Below are 23166 nucleotides of genomic sequence, written 5' to 3'. Positions count from 1 at the left end.
TTTGTATGAATACATAATATGGAATTGGAAAGCATGGTCTTCGGATGCTATGGGAACGATGGTGACAAGCATGGTCTTTATATTAGTATTTCGACATTGTACGTTAGCTTACAAAGCCCTTAATCTGCCCTTCACGATTTACAGTGACGGGGAATCGCGAAAAGAAAATCGTCGTGTGCCACATACTAAGATGGCGCCGTACTTCAAAACAAAAACAATGATAATATTGATTTGAAACGAATAGATAGATGACGCTAAAGTACAGGACAATAACGACTCAAGCTGCAATTGTTAACCTTGTATTTAGTTGGGTAATATTAAAGCAGTGACTTGACAGTATGTGACGCTCCTATATGCCTGCAATACGCCTGCAGCGAAAACCGAAGATTTATCATACTAATTAGCCGTTTTTTAGTTATCAAAAGTATACTGTTGTTTACGGCAATCTGTTACAAAGAGGCTTCACGAATTTTTTGAAAAGGAAAAACTAAACCATTTGGACACACTTGGAGAGCGTTGACACGATAACATCGAAAAATTAGAAAAAGAAAGGCTTTAGATGTTCCGGTTCAGAAATTTGTTTTTCATTCAACAATACTAGATAGCATTTTCTTGCTTGTCGATGACTCCCAGATAAGGCCCAGTGGGTCAGATACTCCAGTGTAGCTAGGATCGCCATCAATTCTTCACGCTTATGCTGTACGTTCGTGACCGATGAGCGTGATAAATTGTAGCTATGGTTCCGTTATGCCGTTCGTCTTAAAAAATTTTTCCTCGACCATGGCCGATCTTTCCTGCATAATACTTGCTGGGTTGAAAACTGCTTCTGCAATTACAATCTCGCCGGCTGTAGGTATTGCTGATATGATGACGACCCAGGTTGTTTCTTTTGTAAACTTACTGATCGAATAAAGGACGCCTAGGAAACATATCTATTTCCATTTAATAAACGAGATAGTCACAATCGCGATTTAGCCGTCCCGAAAGAAAGAGCAGCATTTACTAATGAAAAAATGAATTCGAACTAGTCCCCAGACTTTTATTGGCCCAGCCGTACGTATAGTCATCACATCGGCTTTTAGTGGTTTGTTTGGATTACATTTATAATATTTCGCCATTCACTAGCGAGATACAGCCATCCAATGATTTATCGCACTTGAATAGAATCAACAAAAACCATGGAAACAAGGCCATGCTGCTAATTTAAAAAAAAAAACCATTTAAAACGTTGGTGATGATTTTACCAGCTAATACTCATAATAAACAACATCGTTACGCGTAAATCGAAGGTAGAAAAATGTTTTCTGTGTGACGACGTGCTCCGCTCGCAGAAATTGAAGCCGCGGATTTCATTTTACGACTTTACACATCGCTGGCCAAAGACGCGAACGCAAACTTTGCAGTAAAATCAAACCTCATCTACCAGATATCAAATAAAGAAAAAGCAGAAATTTTAATGTTAAGATTATTAATATTAGTGTCATATACAAGGCCCCGATTGGCCGAGAAAATCCAGACTATCTAGTTTTTTGAGACCTTCATAGTAAATAGCTGGGGAAAATTATCGAAAACTCATATAAAATAGCTTGGTAATATCAAGCTAGGTTACATGTATGCAGCTACATTATGCATAAATAGACTACTATTCAAAACCTGAATTTTATGTGTGTTTGAGATTTAGGTTTATGTTGACAAGATGCTGACCTATGGTTAAAAAAAAAAGGCAAACAAAATCTGGTCGTATTTCGTAAAATCACTACCTGCGTAGAATTTCCTACTTCGGCAGGCTTACGTCTCCATAGCAACTCAGTGGCGTAATGTGCCGTCCTATTTCACGCTGTTTAGTCAACTCCAATGTATTTTGGTGGTTACAAGACGCAGAGTGCTTCCATACATAATGAAGAATATTAGCTATATTGGCGAGTGGGACACCATAAATCGACTGAATTTTCGCAGTAAAAATATTATGACGTTGACCTGCACGGCGTGAAAAACTACGAGCGCTAAAATCCGTTTTAAATAAGTCCTGATAGGGCGAGCCGAACGAACAAGGATGAGAGAGAATGTCGTATTAATCCTACATTGTTAAGAGGTTAGGCGAGTTAACGGCAAAGCACTTCGGCCTGACACACTGATAAACAACCGTAAGGCAAAACACAGGTCGCGAAACACTGCGTTCAGTTTTTGTGGAAGTTTAACCCAAAAAAATCCCTTCCCTCCACCAAAATAAGGAAACGTAATCGAGCATGCGGCCTACTTGAATTAAATCGGATCGGAACCTTTTCGTACTGCGTATTTTTATTACTCTTTCGAGAATGCTTCTTAAGTATATGATGCAGACGCAATGAGTGCTTTGTTTACTCAACAATGGGATTAACACAGCCTTTCAGGCAGCGCGACGGGCCTTCCACCATGGGCTAGGCGCTTTAATAATGTTGACTGCAACGATTTTGCGGAGTACAAGCGAGCAACCAATGTACTCATTATTTCACTACAGTATAAAATGGCCGCCAATCTCTGAGCGGGATTCATAAGTACTTTGTAGTCAACTCTGTGGTGACATTATTACTTGCTTTGGAATGTCGTCCACGAACCAGATATAACTTTTGTTGTTATACGGTTCTTTGTTCATCAATGCATATTAAATCCACAATGCCTTTCAGCTTCGCTGATAAAATAAACACCTACACCTACACCTACACACACACACACACACACACGTATAAAAACAATTTTAAACATGCTCTCATATAATATTGTTTTGTCCCAGCTCAAGAAAACGCTTAACTCCGCGGCTCATCCCGTATTGGTCGAACATCACTTGAATCTGTTTCTGGAACCTCGCTCATTGCTCGTTTTGCCCTAAAAAGCATGCCACGGCAATGCTTACACGGTCCCTCTGTCCGCGCGAAAGCTGTTTAATTTGCCTTTACCTTTTGATTTCGTCACAGCCCTATGAAACTTATAGGGTGTCTCTTTGCTTGCTTTTGAAGGAGTACAACGTTTTGCTTACCGGGCAGTGGTAAGACCCGCTAGCCTTGTAGATGATGTAGTCCTATCTAAACGACAGCAAGTTACCTTGAACAATAAGGGCAATAGTCAAAACACTTGCGTTAAGTACGGACAAAGTCTACTGAGATGCACAGCGCAATACGGATTGTTTGATTGATAACTAAAAAATCTCTATCTCTATGGCGAATCAGAAGTGTTTCAGTAACTTTACGATAGCGTAGCACAAACGGTAAACGTAATAACTACAGCTGCTTGTTCAACGAGCTTGTCAATAGGAGGGTGAATTTTTTTGCTGACAAGTAATATTACTATCGTATCTCTTATAATTAATTTGGTTTTAAGAATCTGAATCTCAAGTTGTAGTCTAACCTTTCCACCCCTGTGCAAATGAGCCTCTGGCACAAGCAAAACGATGTGACACACGTCTAGTCATGTACTATAACACTGTCGTTTGAATAAGATCTAATCCGAAGTGATTCTTCAGACGCACCATTACTACATAGGTCTGTGAATTGTTCGCGCAAGTCGGCATGGCTTTCCTTGACCACAGTACAGGACAGTAAATGCATTTTACCGTAAAAGTATCCACGAACCTTTCGATCTGAGTTAACTTGTACGACAGCTAACTTTGAATTGAAAGGACGACAGTCGACAACAACAATAACAACAAAATGTCAAGCAACATTTTCGTCCTCTTTTCTTTCACTCTCTTTAGTCTTTGTTTTGCTTTCTTTGTAGAAATGCGATATAGAAAATATCAAAACGTTGGTACATTGAAAAGTGACAGCGCTTGTTTAAGGCGATGTTACACTTGTGCCTAATGACAAACCTATAGACATTTCCTGTATACGATTGGCTGTTAATCTCGATTTTTGTTTCTTTCAAATAGTTATTATTTTATGTATGACAGTTTGTTTATGCGCAAATAAGGTTTCTGCTTATAGTAAACCCATGATGCTAAACAACGATCTAAATTCTGGTACAAATGTAGGTATCGTAGAAAAACTCTAATTAGCTCTTTAAAATGGATTTTAGAGAAGTATGTACAGTTGAGGTGTAAAAAGAGTGTTAAATCAAATATTTCGGATCATGCCTCGTTGTTTGGATCCTCTTGTCTGCATTATCTCTTTTCTGGGCATCAAAATGGCTTAAATGTGCAAACTTCTCCGATGTATATATATAAAAATTTGGGTTCTATTTTTTAAAGCGTAAATCCACAAGAGCTTCCGCCATGTTATACAGGAGTCGAAATCTGGGCGATCTGAAAATATTCGAAATGTTCGCATCATGACCTCGGCGATTCCCGTATATATATATATATATATATATATATCAAAGTAGTTACTTCAAACACCCTTCAAATTTCATAACAAGAAGATCACATAGTTCAGCAGTATTCGTGCTACTAGTTACTAGTTCCAGTTGTACAATGTAATTTCCACCACGAAAGCCTCGAAATGTATACGCCGATTACCACCTGCGCGCCCAGTACAAACCAAAACGTCACCATCAATTCCTTCGTTCATTCCGCTTTTGACGTCTGCTTCGTTGCGGACCCTCGTTTCTTCGATTTTTTTTGCAACTCAAGTAAGTCTCTATTCGTTGTTTTTATCGAGTTTATCAGCAGAGCGCCTTTTGACACCTTGCCAGTATAGAGGGATATTATAGTCTGAGGCGACGATTTTTGCCCTTCCAAAATATGCGACGGTTATGGCCCAGCCGTCATCTGGATATAGGACCGTGATTTGTTTTCAAACATACTTGCCAACTTTCTTTGGGGTGCGTCTATTTCGCACGCTACCCTTCTTCTTTAGTACTGGATGGCCAAGGTTATGGTTGTACCTTTTAGATGGTTTCAGAAAGTTGCGTTACCATTGGCGTCAAGAGGCAAATACGGTCTATCCAGAAAAGAAACGGTTGACGTTTCGTTGTCGTGTTTTCTAAGCATTGCAGTCGCCGTCTTCAGGATTTTATCTTTTTTGCCGAGTTGTAATCACTGCTTTATTGCTGTAAACGAGCCAACGGTGGACGGCAGGCCCGGCCTGTAGATGTCACTTATCACCTTTTTAGTGTAAAGTTGACGACACCTTGACGGCTGGTCAACAAAACGTGGCAAAATGGCGACAATGTGAAACACAAAGCTAATATGTACTCTGATTGTATGACACTTTATTTACCGTGTTAAAAATGTGCCGCATTGAAAATATCCGCGTGAAAGGATGAGAACGTTAATGTATAGCTTGAAGAACTTTTTGTGTCGCTGAACTTGAATCATTTTCAGGTTGTTTTTTATCTATTTTTCTAACTGCTATTGTATGCAGGAAATGGAACCTCCATATATATAGAATATCAGAGAGACTTTTTGCTAGCCAGTTTTTTTCAGCATTTAAGGTCAGGGGATTAACCCATTTACACGACCCGCTGGTAAAGCGGGTTACCACTTGAATTTACCCTATCATGGCTTGAATGATATGAGTGACCGAACACATAGCTCCTAATCTCATAGTCTCCAAAATAGTATATATCCACAAGTTTGATGGAAGCCTAGATGCTCTCTCTTAATCAACGCAAAAACTCATTTGTACCAATTAAATTGTGGCAGAAAAGAAGTCGCCCAGATCTTGTTTTCTTCCTTTCCCATACATTAATGGCGTTGCAGCTTCCGCCGGGCGAAAGGAAGCCATAAATGGATGTACAGGTTATGTACAAGTCTGTGCAGCAGTCCCCTTTCGTTCCGTACCAGACGCCGCTACTTTCCATAGAAAATCTTCAGTCGTCACATGAAGAAAAACCTGGAAGTAAAGCGAGCTAGATTAGTGAGGGTATTTGCCTTTTCATATAAATTGCTCCTTCTGTGCGAACGGCATTGAGATAAAAAACGTGTTCGCCTTTCTTGGCGGTTACTGACAATGTCTCGCCAGCAGATCGTTCACATGAATACCATCCAATTGTGGTAGAATCAATGACTCAGTGGATCGTAAATAATTATCGGCGACCGATATAATTTAATATACGATTCTACTTAAATGTATATTATTACCATTGTGTCATAACCACAACACGTAGCATATGTATCTTTATTATAAATAGGCTCTTACGTAGCAGAATTTATTTACAAACTAACCTACAGTTGCTGCGACTTCTACCCCCCACTCGAGAAGTAAAATAATAAAAAAAAAAAGTAAAAACACGGGTACGACGTGAAACAATGTCAGAAAGAAGAATTCATAAATCAATTAGTTGTATAATATTTACGAAAATACCGGGTTAAAGTTTTGTTAAATTTCGCTTCATTCCAGACCTTCGAAGCGTCGCTGAATTCTCTCATCATCATCCATTAGTATGATTCCTTATCTATCTTATCGTATACACAATGCTTTGCGTCAAGTCGGATCTTCATTTTGTCATTTGCTTGTCTTTTCTTGCTGTTTTTTCAGACGGAACTCTCATCGCCGACCGAGTCACCATACCTGGCCCCGTCAGACTCGGACTACGTTGGTACGCTTCAGTTCCCCCACGGTACCGAGGTAGTATTCGATTGCATCGAAGCTTCTCCCGGCGGTGAACGAAACACTTGGAAACTACTCTGCGACGATGGTAACTGGATTGGCCGACCAGAAAAATGCGGTATGAACAATGCTTTACGCTACGGTACATTGTCCAACAGCGACGAATTAATATATGTCCGGTAGATTAATTTTGAATTAAAATGCCTTAGAGACAACTGCTAGTATCATAGTGCACCGTTTGACGGAATGCCGTTGCGGGATGCTGACGGTTGACAAAGCACCAGCTCTGATCTAGGTACAGTCGGTTGTTTTTTTTTTGAGTAGACATAAAAGCAAGGAACATAACATTGAATGGCTTGGGCCGATTGCCCATTTATGAATGTTAAATTAAAAAAAAATGAAGACAAAGTGGACTTACATCAGGTTAATATTATACATGACCTTATTAAGATTAGTGTTCATACGCCAATGTGGTTTGTGTTCGAAATAATGGCAGTCGTGACGTAAGCCAGACGTTAGTAGTCTGTAATATAATAATAACTGGTCATATTGCTTCCGCTTCCATTTCTGGCAATGTAAAAATTCATGGAATGAAAATCTGTAGTTTTTTTTTTACGTCCTTGATAATGTTCATTCATCCTGATGTGAAAGATTTACGATGGGCGACAATGAAAACCTTCCGACACAGCCATTTGATTGGATCTATTGCTTCTGATGGACCTAGAGATTCGCTCATATGCACGCATTCGTTTCCTACCCGGTTGGTTTCTATTTGTTTTTTGGTATTGTATGTTTCTCCGCAATGTTGATTTTGATCAAAAAGGTCCCAATAAATCGTGAAACCGCCCTAGCGCCTCAAGACAATTTTCCCACTTCTGACTGCCACTAGCTACAAGCCGCAGCTGTCGAAAGCTAGGGGCCTGTATACGTACATGCGCCTGGTGGCGGAACCTCAACATAGGCTTGCTACGCAGTCAAAGCCTTTAGCAACAGCAGCACTGATGGCAATAGTAATACAGAGAGTTGCACAAGTAGAAGCAATTTAATGCGGTTCGTAGTAGCGGCTGATTCACAATAACGGACTTACGATGAAAAAAGTCACAACGAGGCAGTCTGGAAAGGAAATAGTGTCGTCCGCCCTCGGGTCTAGCCGGAGTTGTAAGTAAAATTGAGACAGAGGCACGAAAGGTTCGGGTAAAACTAGAAAAAAATGAGGAAAATCGCGTTGTGTTAACGGGCGATGCGTGGGGCTCCTTCAGAGAGGATCGTACATTCACTGCCTTTTTTGGCGGTGACGAGCGGCCCGAAGGTCGCGTGCTTGCCGTTTTCTTCGTCCCTGTACCATCCTCTTTCCTTTTGTTGCGCACATATGGTGACGCTCGATTGAAACATGGTACTCGTCCCCGTTCGCTTGTTGACAGATTTCGGCGCTCGTTGCACATTGGGAATATACGAAGCGACACTGAGGAAAGGCAGAGTAAGAGGAAAACGAACGTATCGACTGGGCTGGGTTGAGCTGGTCTGGGCTGGTCTGGGCTGAATGAATGAAATAAATGAAAATCGTTTTCTGAATAGAGCTCTCTCACGACGTCACGTTATTTTGACCCTCTGAAAGCATTCAGTTTCTTGAGCCAAGCACAGTGAGGCACCCATGATGATATCGTCTCAGATTTCGTTGTGGTGAGGAATCATCTACTGCCGCCTTGGTCACTGTTTCTGTTGTTGTAACTGCTGTCGTTGCCGATGTTCTCTCATGTCGATTGCTCAAGCAAGAGCGGTGGATGGTTTATCGGTAGACAGTGCTATAGGTCAATTGGGGTAGGTAGCGCCCTACTTCGAAAGCTTTACTGTGTCATCGAATTACTTGAACGGGAAATTTTGTCTACTTCCTTTGTATGTTGTGTCTGTGTTATATTTTGTCTACGACGTGGATATCGACTTGGTGTGGACATGCCTCGTCCTACTACGCTCGTAGACTTAGGGAACTCTGCCGTTCCAAAAGAGCTTCGAGCCAATATGTCGTGTTACTATCAACCGTCCGAGCAGCATTTGTTGGCATTCGACGGTGATCTTCCGCTGGCAACTGATGAAGTGCATGAATTTACCCCCGGCTCGTTACTGACGTTCCGCTGTGCGGATATTGGTAAATACGCGCTGATAGGCAGCGGAAGCAGGACGTGTGAGTACGGTGAATGGACGGGCGTGAAGAGTTCCTGCATAGGTCTCAGCCAGGAACACGACTATGCACGTAAGTCACCTGCTAAATAGCTTGATGTCAGAACAGAATTTGCGGCGCTGATGACCGCGTCAGGTTTTCTGCGAGGTAAACCAAGTCCCGCTAATGTTTTGAACTAATAGTTCTGTATGACCTTGGGTAAACATTTAGTACGAATGTATATACAGTGACATAAACAGTAACAATAGATGTTTATGTTTAATAATATTTGTTAATGTAAGTTAAAAAATTAACTTTAATTTTTACATTTAAATTATTAAGGAGAACGTCTGTTATGTTGTATGATACACGCAGTCACTCATTCAATTGAACATAACAAGGATCCATTACTAATTGAACAGTGGAGAAGCCGCCGACAATCCTGTTTCGTCACTCAATGGGGCCTGTTGCTCAAAGCACAGATGGAAAGCTCATTGTCTGGGAAGGCACTATCCTGCATCTCGAGTGTCTATGGTTACGAAAATATGGGACACCAAAATGGGAGGTAAGTGCTATCTAACTATTTCTAGCCAATATGTACATCGAAAATTATTTGCTGTACATAATTGTGCAATCACCATTGTATTGAAGGCCCGCCCGAACCTCTGCATGTCTGCATGTTGGTCAACAACCATGAACGCTCAAGTCGGAATCTGACATTCCAAGACAAAAATATTAAGCTATCAGGGCGGCCCTGTCAGAAGATGGCGAAACGAGTAATCTGAAAACAATCTGATTTGAAGAATCATTGCAATAGCCAATGAATAAGTATTTTCTCCAATTTGCCGTGAATATATAATCTAGTTACCTATCAAGGTTCTGTACTTATGTATAGTGGGCGTTGATATCATGGACCTAAGCGACTGATATTGCCCCTTACGTAAATCGCAACTGACGTCAGAGCTGCTGACCTATGAGCCGATTCAGTAACAAGATATACTAACTCAGCCAGTATAAATACAGCCAAAATAAAGTAAGGCCACTTAAAATATCATCAAATTGTAATCTGTAAATACGCTCTTCGAAAAATTAAAGCCAAAGAGAACCTTTGAGCCAATTTTCAAAGTGACAGTATTTCCAAAACACGTTTCAATAGGTTCGCATTTTGCTCCCTCTGTGAAGTCGCTCTGAATTTTACATTTCCTCCCTAATCCATTGTGAAAATAAATATCCCAACGAAAATAGGGTTTCCTCCAGCTATTGTTATCAGTAAATTGCAGTCAGAGCTTTCAGTGATTAACACTGCTACGGCGCTGAGCTCTTTGATCGGTCAAATAAATAAGAAAGTGATTTTACCCACCAAACTATAAATAAATGTATCTATGATAAGTGGAAGTATATCTACTCAGCATCTAACAAAAGGTCCATATGAACTTAGTAACGTACAAATAAGATTTCAACTTATTGAAATGTTTTTTTTTTTTTTCAATGATATTTAGCCATAGGCCCATAATAAAGAATAGGGCCTTTAGATTTACACTTCCCGTATACTGCTGTACCTGATATGCGCCGACAAAGAGTAGTTATTAAGGACTAATTAGTTTAGTCTTTATGACCTGCTATTGACAATACACATTCATTTATTATCTAAGTAAATAATTATTAAGTGACTACTATCGATAACACAGATACAGAACTCATACCTATACTTATCAAATGATTTTACAGATAGGCCTATAGAGATGGATCCTATTAGGCTCGGAAAAGGTACCTCCACTCAATTTGGGTCACTTTTTTTTGCACTCGATCCGTCTTAATTCAAGCGTTCGTTACCGCTCATATCGACGAGTCTTGTCGTAAATACTCTTACGACATGAATTCCTTTAATGTTGTCAACTAGGCTGAATGTTGTTGAACAGTCTAACAATCAAGGCCCTTGACAACGTAGTTGTCGTTTCGGCGTCCATTGGTGAAATTTGCTATTTGCAACACTTCATGAAGTTAGCCGAACTAGAACATATACGCATTGTCGGAGAAGTATGTTAACTAGTATTATTATTATATTAACAAGCATTGGGCTTCGGTGCGAGCCTCGTTCAGGCTCTGGATATTGGCAACAAAAGCCAAGACTTTTTGTTGTACACAGTTGATACGCTACGGCCCCAAAACACCCAAATGTCCAGTCACTGGGTTCATGGCATATCTTGGGGCCCGCTGAATCGAATTCACAAATGGTACGCCTTAAGCGCAGACGGTAGCGAAAATTTTCAGCGATGGCAGGGGTTCGTGATTTCTGTTTCTGAGAGAAAACATACATAAAGAAGGATAACTAAATAGTAATTTCAGGCCAAAATGGCAAATGCGCATGGTATTCGACGCATGGTTACGTTTATGTATAGAACAACGTCGATACGGAGACATCCAGGCAAAAACATTCGTCCTTCCTGCATCTGGCGTTTCTCACTCACACTGCTACGAAGAGACACGATGCTTTTTGCTCTTTAATATTAGCTATTTATACATACTCTGCTTGATAGAGATCTCTTAGAAATTTGCGTTCGTCAAACGTTGTGTAAAACACAGTTGATAAAGCATAGATGCCCGCAGCAATCCCAGCGCCGCAGACACACGGAAGATCTACGATGAGATAACTCTGACTTCTGCCAAATGCACCTCGTTGTCCTTATGGGTACTCATTCGGCCTTTGCACGAGTTTTGCCTTATCCTGCTTCGGAAAATAATCTATTTTTTTTTTTTATCTTTTCACTTAAGTAGCTCTCTAGTCATGCGAGTTGTCTTTGTGGCGGTTGCGTGGCGCTGCTTTCTGACGATGTCGCCATGTGAAGAGTCACTGATATTTATTTTAACAAAGGGGGAATACGAAAGAGATTCGATTAGACGAGGCAAATCTTCCCCACTGTTGATGCGTATCCGCTTTTTCAATAGGCGGACATTTGGAAAAATAGCGTTATGACACAGTGTTTTGGAATGACAAAATAATTAGCGTTACGGCCATCTCTGGTTTGCAGATCAGTCATCAAAACCGTCGGTATGCGGAGGGATGGACCACGGAGCCGGGTCGAGATTCACAGCTTGAGTATCGCTTATCTATCTACCATGCTCGTGAAGACGACTCTGGACGCTACACATGCGTCACCCCAATGGGGCACAAGCATACCGTTGAAATCGTTGTTAAATGTAAGTTGGTCTGAAATACATTTTTTTTTACTAATAGTTTACTACTATATGCTCAGCATCTAACTCAACATACTTGTGGCTTTTTGAAAACGAAGGGCATACAAATTAAGTTTCTATACCACTATATTGAGAGTGTAATATTATTATACTGTATATATGATTATGTGTAACCCTTCACTGATGGTTAGTTACAAGTTAGATCTCTCCCTTTCTTCTAACAGGTCATAGAAATCTATGAGAGTTTTATAGCCCACTATTAAAACATGTTTCTAAGCTATTGCTTTTGTTACTAATTGTTTTTGTTGCTTTTGTCGCACGATGCAAATTATCCTAGTGTTTGTTTATTATTAATTGAACAGTTCAAGTTCTTGTTATAGTGCTAGCTTTCCCCGATAGGTTCGTTTTTTTGGCAGAGATTTTTACTGTGGCACATTGAGCTACCGCAGTACATATTTGAGGCAGTGGTACCATAACGGTTCATAAAATGATCGGTCAATGATACCAGTCGTTGTTTGTGCTTGGCGTTTCTGTTCCCATGTTGTGAAGTTTGCTTATACAACTATTGACGATGCTTGTCATCAGAATGGCTAGTTCGTTCAAGATTTCCTGCGTGAGTTTTGCGATAGCCACCCTCTGTACCCTCGTCTAATGTTAATTGACACTCAACACTTTCCTATGAATGGTACGCACTTTTTAGATGGACTTCCTTCCATGCACCGCCGTTCACACGGGTGACATTAAACCACTGGGCCTGAAATGAATGAATAAGGTACATTTACGTCTTAGGACGCCTTTCAAATGGTGTGAAGCAAATGATTTAGCGTCTAAGGTATAACAATATAGAACCGGTTTAATAAATGATCAATAGTCTGTCTCTCTAATAAAATTTCACTGCTAAGGTATTTAGGTTCCAAATGCTGCCCCACGCAATGTATCTGTAGAACAATTTTTCTAATCTTTGAAGCAGTTCTTCAACTTAATCGTAAACCTCTGCTGCGCACTGCTCCCCCGACATCTACAATGCTTTTTCTTGCTGGATGTTGAACTTTAGTGAGTAGAAAAAAGTTATAGAAAAAAAAGTTATAGGGGCTAGAATTCATACACACGGAAAGTAAGTAGTACGTAGTACTTTTTCAACAACAGAAAAAAAAACGTTATAAAGATGACGATTTGTGAAACGGTGCATTATTATAATGATGATTTTTCTCTTCCAGAGTTCAGTCTCGTTTTGCAGGAGGGCATTGCGTATTCTATTTAAAACTTTTTGGGAATTTACAGCGTTACCCTAATTACAACGGAACCCAGCATAAACTGCACAAGCTTATGATGCATAGTTCTTTTGCAGTGGGAAATTACACTAAAAACGAGTTTGCCTTTTACTTTTCTATTTCTAATTTTTTGTCCGTATTTGCTATGACAGACCGCCCAAAGTAAACGCTTCCATCCCAAAACCATTAATGCTGTTTGTACACCCGGCGCTGAGTCATAGCGTAGGTACCTGAGGTTTTTGCAGTGTTCGTAGCAAACAGTGGTACATAATTCCTTTTTTAGTATAAAACGTACTTTATGCTGCTCGATGGCGTTTTCGTCTGGCCGAAAAAGAACTACGACAACCGTAAAATGACCCATTTGAACACGCAAAACATACAAATCATGCCACAAGCCCAACTACGAGTAGCTCTTTAGTTTACATTCACAGGCCTCCGTATGAAATATAAAGAAGGACGAATAGATTCCAAGCGATAAATCCATGCAAATATATGGCTTTAACGTTCGTTAGATTATGTATCAACGGTATCTTTTCGTCAGCAGCATCGAATCGCTCGAATATAGTAACACATCTTCATGAAGTTATTCGTGAGGGCCCGCAACCCAAAAATATACACCTGGGTAGATACAGTAATTTCCTCATTTTACCGGATATATAGCCGCTCTTCTGTTTGGACATAAATATGCTTTATTTTAGAAAACTAACAGGAGAGCTCTGCCAAGCGAAGAAGGACGCTTGAGTGGGCGCTGATTTTTCCTTGTAAAAAAAATACGCCTAGAGGGAATAGGGAAGGTGGACAATACCCCGAGTCGGTGGGGCGTCAATTTGCGATGTTGGCAACATCGGCAAACGGGCTTCTCAGCAAGAGCCCCATAACATGAACCCAATGTTGAGTACTTGGCGCAGAGTCTGCTATTGCTGAGCTATGTGTAAGAGACTTTGATAAGAAAGCTCCATTTGTGAAGGGAAAAGTGAACTTTCTCCTATCTGACCGCACGCTGTAGTCGCTGTTAGTTGAACGCAACGAACGTAGATATGCACCTCGAATGGAAAGCAGCTTGCAAAGAACTCTCCCAGTCGACTTCTCTAATGCTCTGTGCGAAACGTCCCAAATTTATCTGTGCCACTTCCGCAGCAAGCATTGATCCAGCAGGCCAACAGGGGGTAGGACGCTGAGCAGGAATCAGACATAGACAGCTACAATAAACGAACATAAATTGTATGCAACAGGACAAAGTACATACAGATTTCTTTTTCTACCCCTGACTTTTCACGATACGAACCCCCACACAAACGCCACCCTCGGTGCTATGCAGTCGCCTGGCTATGAATAAGTATTAGCGACTAACTTACTTAGCAACGAGTGTCCCAATGCCACTCATTCGATCCGAATGTGTTTGGTCGGAGCCTGTGTTACTGAAGCTGAAGCAAAAGCAACCTAAATAAAGGAAATGGTCGGTATCCTGGAGTCAATAAGCACACAAAAATCAGCCATGGCAAACCAACACGCTGTTCCTGTTAGATCTCGTTTTGGTGCTGCAACAACGTCGTGCGGAGCAGAAGATTCTATTCCTAAAAAAAAGATCCTGTGTACTGCGTAGCCTATTGTATGCTAAGTGGACAGACTGAGCCGGACAATTCGAAGGTTCAATAGCTCAGTGTTTTCGAGTACAACAAAACCAGGTGCGAGTTTTAATGGTGGTCCGCATCACGCGTTCGCTCTCACCGTTATGTCGTACTGACAAACAGACGACAACATTCTATTTTGTAACAGTACTTTTACAGCGTTGGCTCTTGGAAGACGGACAAACGGCCACCGCTCCATAATCTGAACAGCTAACTAAGGGCTCGAAATTGTATACGGTAACATTACTGGACTATTTGCTCCGGCGTCAACCCGTTTTAAGTTCTTTGAAAAGAAGGGCCGCGTATCCATATTTAGGCAACTGTGCACCACAGACTGAAATTATGCATCGAAAAAGCAGAGAAAAATAGGCGCAAAAATAGTAATTTTTACGGAGTTTTTGCAATATGGATCCGATCGTCAGGAATTTTGCGAACACTATCAACGATAAAGCAGATTTGGCTTGGACCAATGACCCCAACTTATTTATACGGTTGAAAATAATAAGATAGCGATGAATATTAGTGGGTAATATTTGGCAGCAACCCGATCGACTTACCAAATGACATCGCTGGAGCTCACCTGACACTAAGTCCCATAATCCTGCCTTTACGGCCAAAGCGTGCCATATTACCATGAACACCTATCAGATTGTAATTTATTTTTGCAATAAATCATATTAGCCCTCGGAGGCGTTGTACGTTAATTACGCTTGCAGGGTTCATTGTCGCATCGCGAGTATTGGAAAAATCAGCGAGTTATACACAGGGATCACCTGACCAGATTCAGTTTAACGTACAATCCACTGTATTCAATTAATGTATCTTCGCATAAAGAGCTGTAAATAGCGATTTAAATTGTGTCAGTCGTTTAACTTAGTGTGCCTCTATTTGTTCTATTGACTCTGCTTAGGACAAGCACGATCTTTTTGGCAGACCTTTCAACATCGGGCAGTGATTGCCACAGACAAACAACCGTCTCACAAAACATGTAAATGGTTTCAGCCTCCTGATGCCGCGACGCGTAGAGCCTGTTGGTTTACCTTGACAGAAGTCCGATCGGGTCGTTGACTGGATTAGCGATAATAAGATTAGGCACGCTTTTTTCGGGCCTTTTCAACCTAAGCCTATAGGATTATGATTGGTTCTATACGGAATTTAGGGTTGAAGAGAGGACGAATGGGCTGGTAAAAGAAAGTAAAGCAATTTGATATGGTACACGCATATAAGGTACAATGCAGAAGATAGGTGCCGTGACTGGCTGGCTGGCTGGCTGTTTGCTGCCAAACCCTGAACTAGAACAGCGGTAAGGTCGCTGGATCAAAATGCATCGTACGCTTAAGGCACTCTGAATACTTGACAGCTTTTCGCTTGCGTTTCAAATAAATGTAACATTGAATCGCACCTTCGCAACGCTCAAACGTCTTTCGCCAGATAAGATGTAGAAATACTATCCTCGAATAATCTTCGAGATGAAATAGACGTTGTTCTCCCCTGTCGCAATTAAAAAGCTAAGTGTTCCCTCTTGGATTTGTTGTAAGGTTCCTAACACCGAAGTTCAATCTGCTCGGCAGTTTTTCCCCACCTCCGCCCTCTCGCTTTGAAAATGTTTCATATACCTGTTTTGCAGGTAGTTTTACCACCTAAAGCTACATCTAGGGGGCCACACAGTGCGGCAGTGGCGGCGGGCGTGTCCGAGTCAACTGTCCGTCAGGAATTGACCTACATCGCCAATTAATGACGACTAGCGTTTAGTCCGAGGCACGAATCACACCGGCAACGGTAAAGAGCCTAACTGGTGTCAAGGGCATCGTTGTCGCAGGTTCGCTGCGTTTAAGATGACGCAGCCAAACCTAGGTAGACTCAGTGTTCACGATTGACGCTAGCCGATAACGATGTATGCCAAATTTATTATATATTAGCCAAACGCAGCGGCTACATTTACCTCTTCCTGATCAGTAAACTACGCCATTCTGTATGACCACGTTCTTCGTAGATATTAAACGCACGGTGGCCTGTGCGGCCAATTGAGCTGTACAGCAGATCGAGAACGCCAATGGAATAAACCATGTGGGCCGAAGAAAGGACGTTGCCGAATTTGTGTGGGCTTCAATCAGGGCTAGTCACTTAGCAATGTGGTGTCATTCCACATATAATGTATACAGATGTCATCGTTTCATTAATCAACTTCAAACGGCTAAGCTAAGGTACTGGAAATAACTTCTTATCTTGTCAAAGTCTGTACAGAATAACGCGTATGTCTGTCAGACTTTGACATCCTAATAAATTTTTTTGTACCTCTCGTTGGGGGTTGTATCATTCTTACAGCGGTAACATGCCCTTCTCTCTTCAATGGCTCCAACGAGTCTCCTCCGCTGGCATCATCTGGGTTCTCAACGGTCGGAACACTTCTTGTTAGCCAGAACGATACTCGAATGGGTGCTATTGTAGCATTCAGCTGTCCTGAAGGGCAAAACCTAGCGGGTGAAGCTGAAATCGAGTGTCTACCGTCGGGTCGATGGTCATCCGACGTACCCTATTGCAAAGGTAAGATAATACCATTTATACAACATTAGATCAACATGGATTACTGAGCTGGAAACGATTTTTCTCTGTTAGTCTCTGTAAATACAAGCGGATATTTAGTATCTAGCTTTCTATGGACCTACCTAAATACTTGTAGCTTTTGCTGATGTTCCCGCAGAAAAAATTGTGACCAAGAAAATGGTCGCAACACTACCGGTAGTCAATAACCACTGAGATTAGTTAAGGCGGGATTGTCCTGTCTGGGCCTGTCAGATCCACAGCAAGCTTTCCTAGTCAGAAATAATTAAAATCGTAGCGCTGTAACTGGCTCGTAAAGATTGGGTCTTTCGTACTAGGTCCCTAGGGGAAATAATCGGACGAAATGGCGACCGCTTAGAAGCGGAGTTAGTACAGGGGGCAAAGGGCAAGGAATTCGTTGCAATAACTGCGGAGATGCTGCGAAAGCTAGCATCAGCATTAGGGCGGACGAGATGCTCAAAATCTCCAGGCAGCAATGTAATTTAGATACTGCAAGCTTTTTGTTTGTTGGCCAGGGCCGAGTTACTTTGTATAATCGTGGATATTAATGACCTTTTTTACTTATTTATATCGGATCAAGTTATCTCAAATGTCCGTAGAACGACTGTATGTGTCCATAGTTAAGTAGACTACCACTGTAGATGCGCAGAGTTAACTTATTATGGACCGGTGTAATTAAATATTTCAGAATCGAGTGTCGACGCTAAACCTAAATTTTGGGCATAGCAAAATATAATCTTAGGCAAAGCTGTAGGTAGCCACTGCGCATCATTCGAACAGCAACAAATTAGACATTGCTAATAGGTAGAGTTAAAGTGCATTTGCGCACCTAAATGTGGTTAAGGTTACGCGTTATTAGGCAAATGCTAGCCCCCCACGCTGATATCCTGACGTGTGGTAGTTGCTGTCCCTTGCACAGTGACTGAGTGCCGTGACCTATCGAAGTTGGACTCGGACCTGCTCATTATCGATGTGCTCAGTAACGCGGTAGGCGCCAAGGCGACGTTCAGCTGTCCACAGGGCTACGGACTGCGGGGCGAGTTCGAGGCGGAATGCTTAGAAAGCGGTTTTTGGTCAGCGGATATACCTCACTGTCAATCGGTTTCATGTCAACCTTTGGAACCACCTGAGGATGGATATATTCTTGGGGCCGGTCCTGAAACAGGAACTGGTGAGGCACGAGTATTTCGCGGTGGGGACCTTATACAGTTCTCGTGTAATGCCGATTTCATGATGATCGGTACGGGCATAGTCGTATGCCAGGAGAATGAACGTTGGAGTGCGCCTGTTCCTAAATGTAAGTTCTAAACGAATGATCGTTAGATTTATATTGACCTTCTATGTTACTTGTTGTATATCATAGTATTAAATCGGTACGAAAGTGATGTGCGTGTTTTGCTGATTTTTTCGCTTCTTCCTTCGATTGCGACAAAAAACAGCGTTTTCGGAGCCAGCTTTATTTCATGTTAATTTACAGTAATAAAAATGGCGCTCGCAAGTAACCCAGAATATTTGTTCCACGAGCGGTGAACGTCTATAGATAACGAAGAGATGTACGATTGTAGGAGGTCCAGGAGCGCCACATTTCTCCCAAGTTGCCTCAGAAACTTCCTGGCCTTCGTCAAAGGCGAGTGGGGAGCGCCTACAATACTATTTTTGCCTCTCAAAATCTACTTTCATCGTGGAATTCGAACTTTGGTCAAAATTTTTTGACCATAATGGAATTATGACGAAAATCGTATAGAGAACGAACTTTTCAAAATGAAAAATTCGAAATGAAAAATGTTCCAATGAAACTGGTCGTGTCCGACACCAGTCGAATATATAATGTAACTAAAGAAACAAACTGGGACTGGGGAAACCTGGGTTCTCCCGGTGCTGCCATTTGTACTTTAAACTTCAACTTGATTAGAGAACTAAACGTTTGCCATATACCGTACTCGTCTTAAGCGACTCAATCAGCTAAGTGTAGTGAATAGGTCACAACTCTCAAAGATCTCGCTACATTGAAATCGTTCTTTTGAGTGGTAAGCAAGCGTATTATCGCCTGATCATATAGAAGAGATATTTGGTTAGTACGATTACAGCTAAAGTGAAATTCTCTGCCTCATTGCCTATGCCAATTTAGAGAAACGTAAAAACTATATACTCTCAAAAAGAAATTTATCGTCCGATAATTATAGTCTAGGTCACAAAAAAATTGTATATTACACAAGGACGAACGAGGAAGTCGATCGCATTTTAGGTTCATATGTACATTGATTCGATGCCTAGCGTATATTTGCTGGATGCATTGCTCAATATGCACCCGATTAACGCTCAGACGATCTTCATATCACCTGAATAAATTCACAGAAGAAGCACCTCCTACGCTCGAGTGATCAGGATAATCAAATGCGATTACATAATAGTGTTATTATAAGTCACTTCAGTCTCGTCATATACCAGATACCTCGTTGTGACTATGATCTTCTCGACACACTATGTTGCTTGATACGCTCAGAATAGTCAACCAGCTCATTATCGTGTTATGCCAGCTAGCCAATATATCTATGGCTACCTGAAGCAAGTAGCCTCTATAATAACTGTCACAGCTAGTACGGAAGCCTTTGCTCTCAGCTAACACAGTCGGGTTGGATGCATCTCTGGTTGGGATGGTACCGTACGATTGTGGCAATCATTTGCCCCCTGCCGCGGCCGCCCTCGTGGCTATTAGCGTTGGGCCTGGAGTCCCAGACGCAGACGTTGATGCTTGTTTACCTCTATTACGACCCGTACTCTGCAGTACTATGCCCGGTGAGCCGGATAGGCAGTTGCGGCTGGTGCAGCTTGTTGTAGGTGCTGCTCTTATGCTGCTAAGGGCGCCTAGCCAAGCATGAGGAGATAACGAAACAGGGCATCAGAAGCTGTCGTCGTAACGGCGGTCTATCCCCTTCTTGTTGAACGGATCACCGTTTTGGAGAAAGATTGCACACGTGCGTGAGCACGCAGACTAGAACAGCGTCACACACGCAGTAAACGAGAAGAACGCAAAGGTCATCGCGTGTTTCTATTATGCCACGAGTAGAATACACCCTGATGTCGGGCTGGCACGCAGGCGATATTCGAGTTGGCGGCAACTTAAACGGGAACAAGAAAAATCGAACTTGCAACTAGACAAGAATAGGTTCGGCAACGCCCCACCTACAAGCACAAAGACTTGAATTCGAACTTTTTTTACCGTCCTCATGCGCTGAGAACCAAGGCGAACATTAGGACTCAATCATAGCCGGGAACGACTTTAGCGGACTGAACAAGAGGCTACGGCCTTGGCAACGCCGAGGGAAGGCAAATAAGTGGCGAAAAAAGCGGCCTTGCTAGAGATATGTTTTACAACAGCGCCATACTACGTGTGATATATATATATATATATGTATGTCTATGTACATTATATATATGTATATGCACCGGTTCGCCGATATGGTCTGCTTATACTGGCTGAACTGGGTGGCACTGGCACAAACAAGACAAAGCTGATATGTACGGCAGGGTACGAACTAAATTTAGATCAGTACAGGAAAGATTGCAGTCAGGCAAGGGACGGGCCTGAAAAGAAGGTTTGATCAACACCACGTTGCCACCTGCATTTTCGTAGTCGTCGTTGCCGCCGCCGCCGCCGTAGCAGCTCCATCGCCTGTGTGTATTGCATTTCGCTAATGCGTTGTTCGCTCTCGGTAATCCACTCAGGCGTGATTTAGCGTTTCCCGCATTGCACTTAAGGACGATACGACGCTATGAGAAGTTGTTCAGTGTAAAGGTTTTACTGGAGCTGGACAGCCTGCCGGGCGAACAGACAAGACTAGAGACGACAATACTACTTATGCCCACTGTGCTTCCTGCACCCTACATGCCCCTTTATCCGCTTTTTTACCTTTTTGCCCGCTTAGTATTAGCCGTTTGCCACGAAAGATGCGCAGCGCTACTCAGCCAACGTTAGGAGGAGCAATAGCAGTAATACATGGCTGTGTCTCTTGTCATCCGCCACAGGGCTGCGCGGTTTCTTTTGTGCTACAGTGAAGCATTAGAATCAACATGGTTGCTTGCGTCGGTAGCTAGAACATCGTCGCCGGCGTCCAACAACCACCAGTACGATGGGACCTTGGACGTCGAAAGCTCGAACTGGTTAGCTCGTGCATGTGGCTTGCCGATAAGGAACATCAGCATTACCAATGCTCTAGAGCGTGATGCCACGTAGTTCGCACATCGCTGACCACTTCCGAGTCCGACTCGAGCAGAGAAGCGCACGAAGCGGGGCTGTAGGCCGGCAGGTCGGCGAATCCTCTTTGGCCGCTCTGATTCACCACAACGAAGCAGCAGGCCTAACACACACAGACCACTGGGCTTACCAATCTCCAAACAACTGGCCCTTAGAGACCATAGAAACAGGGATTGGACATGCTGCAGGTCGCATCAGTACCGGCAGCCCATTGTATCCCATACTTTAGGCAGTGATGTAAGCAGGCGCTATGATACCTCTCCGGGTCGTTGCTGTTTCGCTTATGTTGCCAATTGCCATCGTAACTACGTACAGGATCGTACATATACCCCTAATGTGTAGAAGCACAAGTCGAGCCGCACTGCTAGCAAAGCGCTATCACGAGCAACCGAAACTAAGTAGATGGAAATAACAAAGTGAGGTATACTTTATTCTGTTCCGTATAAATAGACGAAGAGGGTGGTGATGCGCTCGTTTTAAGTGAGCCTTACACAGAGCGTGGCATTGAGCATATTGCAGGCGCACTTTGTCGCCCCTAAGGACGAGGCCGTATGAAAACAGATATATGCAAATCTAATGCTTACACATCCATATGACCAAATGCTGTTAAATGGATACGCACATACAGGCGTTCACACGTATGGAGGTGAGCATGAATACACAAGGTCGAGTTCGCGTGCCTTGGTTACCTCCAACTCTATCGCTTTCCGATTCTCAGCGAGTTTCAGATAGCAAAACCGGTGAGAATTGACAGTCTGTATGGATTTTCTTTTGCATCTCCGTCGCGTCGTAAAAAACGCGTACACGTCAACGAAAAAGAGGAAACACAGAGCAATTCTATTCTATACAAAGCTAGTTTTAAAGAGGACATTGAAGTTGAGCTTTCTTTTCCCTACGTTTTTTTAATTGTACGTATACACATATATGACTGTGTACGGAAGACATTAATGATGTAGCCAACCTTGTGGCGATCCTCTCGTGTATGATTTTCGCTGTGAACCTCAGTCCACAATAGAAAAAAAAAAGTAGAGAATGTTGCCTTGTTTACGATGCCTCTTCGTTTATATCTAGAGCGATAACGAAAGCCTAGATATGTGTGCGTGTGATTCGCGCGTTAGTGTCGTTAACAGAGGCGCGGTATAATGCATGCTTATAGAGTAATTCTATTTGTATTTTGTCTCTAATCGCTTCCGTTCAATGTGCGTTTCTGCCGGTCCTAGGTGTTCCAGCATGTCAGTATCCGCCAATGGGCGAAAGCGGAGCTCGAATCGTGTCGCGTGTCAGTTATTTCTACCGCATCAATGAAACAGTGACATTCGAATGTCCGCAAGGCAAAGTTCTTCGTGGGGCGGGCATCATTAAGTGCGTCTCTAAGGGCCATTGGTCTGCCCCTGTGCCAAGATGCCTCGACGCCCAGAGTCACTCGGCCTTCTCCGCTTCACAGGGACAGCAGTCGACATTGTCGATGCTACAGCCGATTCCTGGCGGCCAACCCATTTCGGACGGAACCTCGGAAGTCAACTCAAGGATAGCAAAGAAGCCTTAGGGCCGAAACGAGTAATGTTCATCCGATTGCACG

The 23166-nt window shown here is 42.4% G+C and overlaps 1 protein-coding gene across 1 annotated transcript in view; it reads left to right on the top strand.

The window, feature by feature from the left end:
- The window catches only part of Hasp (Hig-anchoring scaffold protein), a 240687-nt gene extending 217521 nt beyond the window's left edge, over nt 1–23166 (top strand). The window contains exons 19-25 of the mRNA XM_086968731.1: nt 6450–6639; nt 8497–8769; nt 9099–9241; nt 11706–11874; nt 17096–17314; nt 18252–18629; nt 22808–23166. Coding sequence (XP_086824857.1) covers nt 6450–6639; nt 8497–8769; nt 9099–9241; nt 11706–11874; nt 17096–17314; nt 18252–18629; nt 22808–23133 — 1698 coding nt within the window. The 3' untranslated portion in view covers nt 23134–23166. The remainder of the gene's footprint in view (nt 1–6449; nt 6640–8496; nt 8770–9098; nt 9242–11705; nt 11875–17095; nt 17315–18251; nt 18630–22807) is intronic.

This window comes from Varroa jacobsoni, unplaced genomic scaffold (genome assembly GCF_002532875.2).
Source record: "Varroa jacobsoni isolate VJ856 unplaced genomic scaffold, vjacob_1.0 scaffold_562, whole genome shotgun sequence".
Taxonomy (NCBI): Eukaryota; Metazoa; Arthropoda; class Arachnida; order Mesostigmata; family Varroidae; genus Varroa; species Varroa jacobsoni.
Note: the sequence above shows the minus strand (reverse complement) of the source record. Positions and strands in the feature narration are given on the sequence as shown.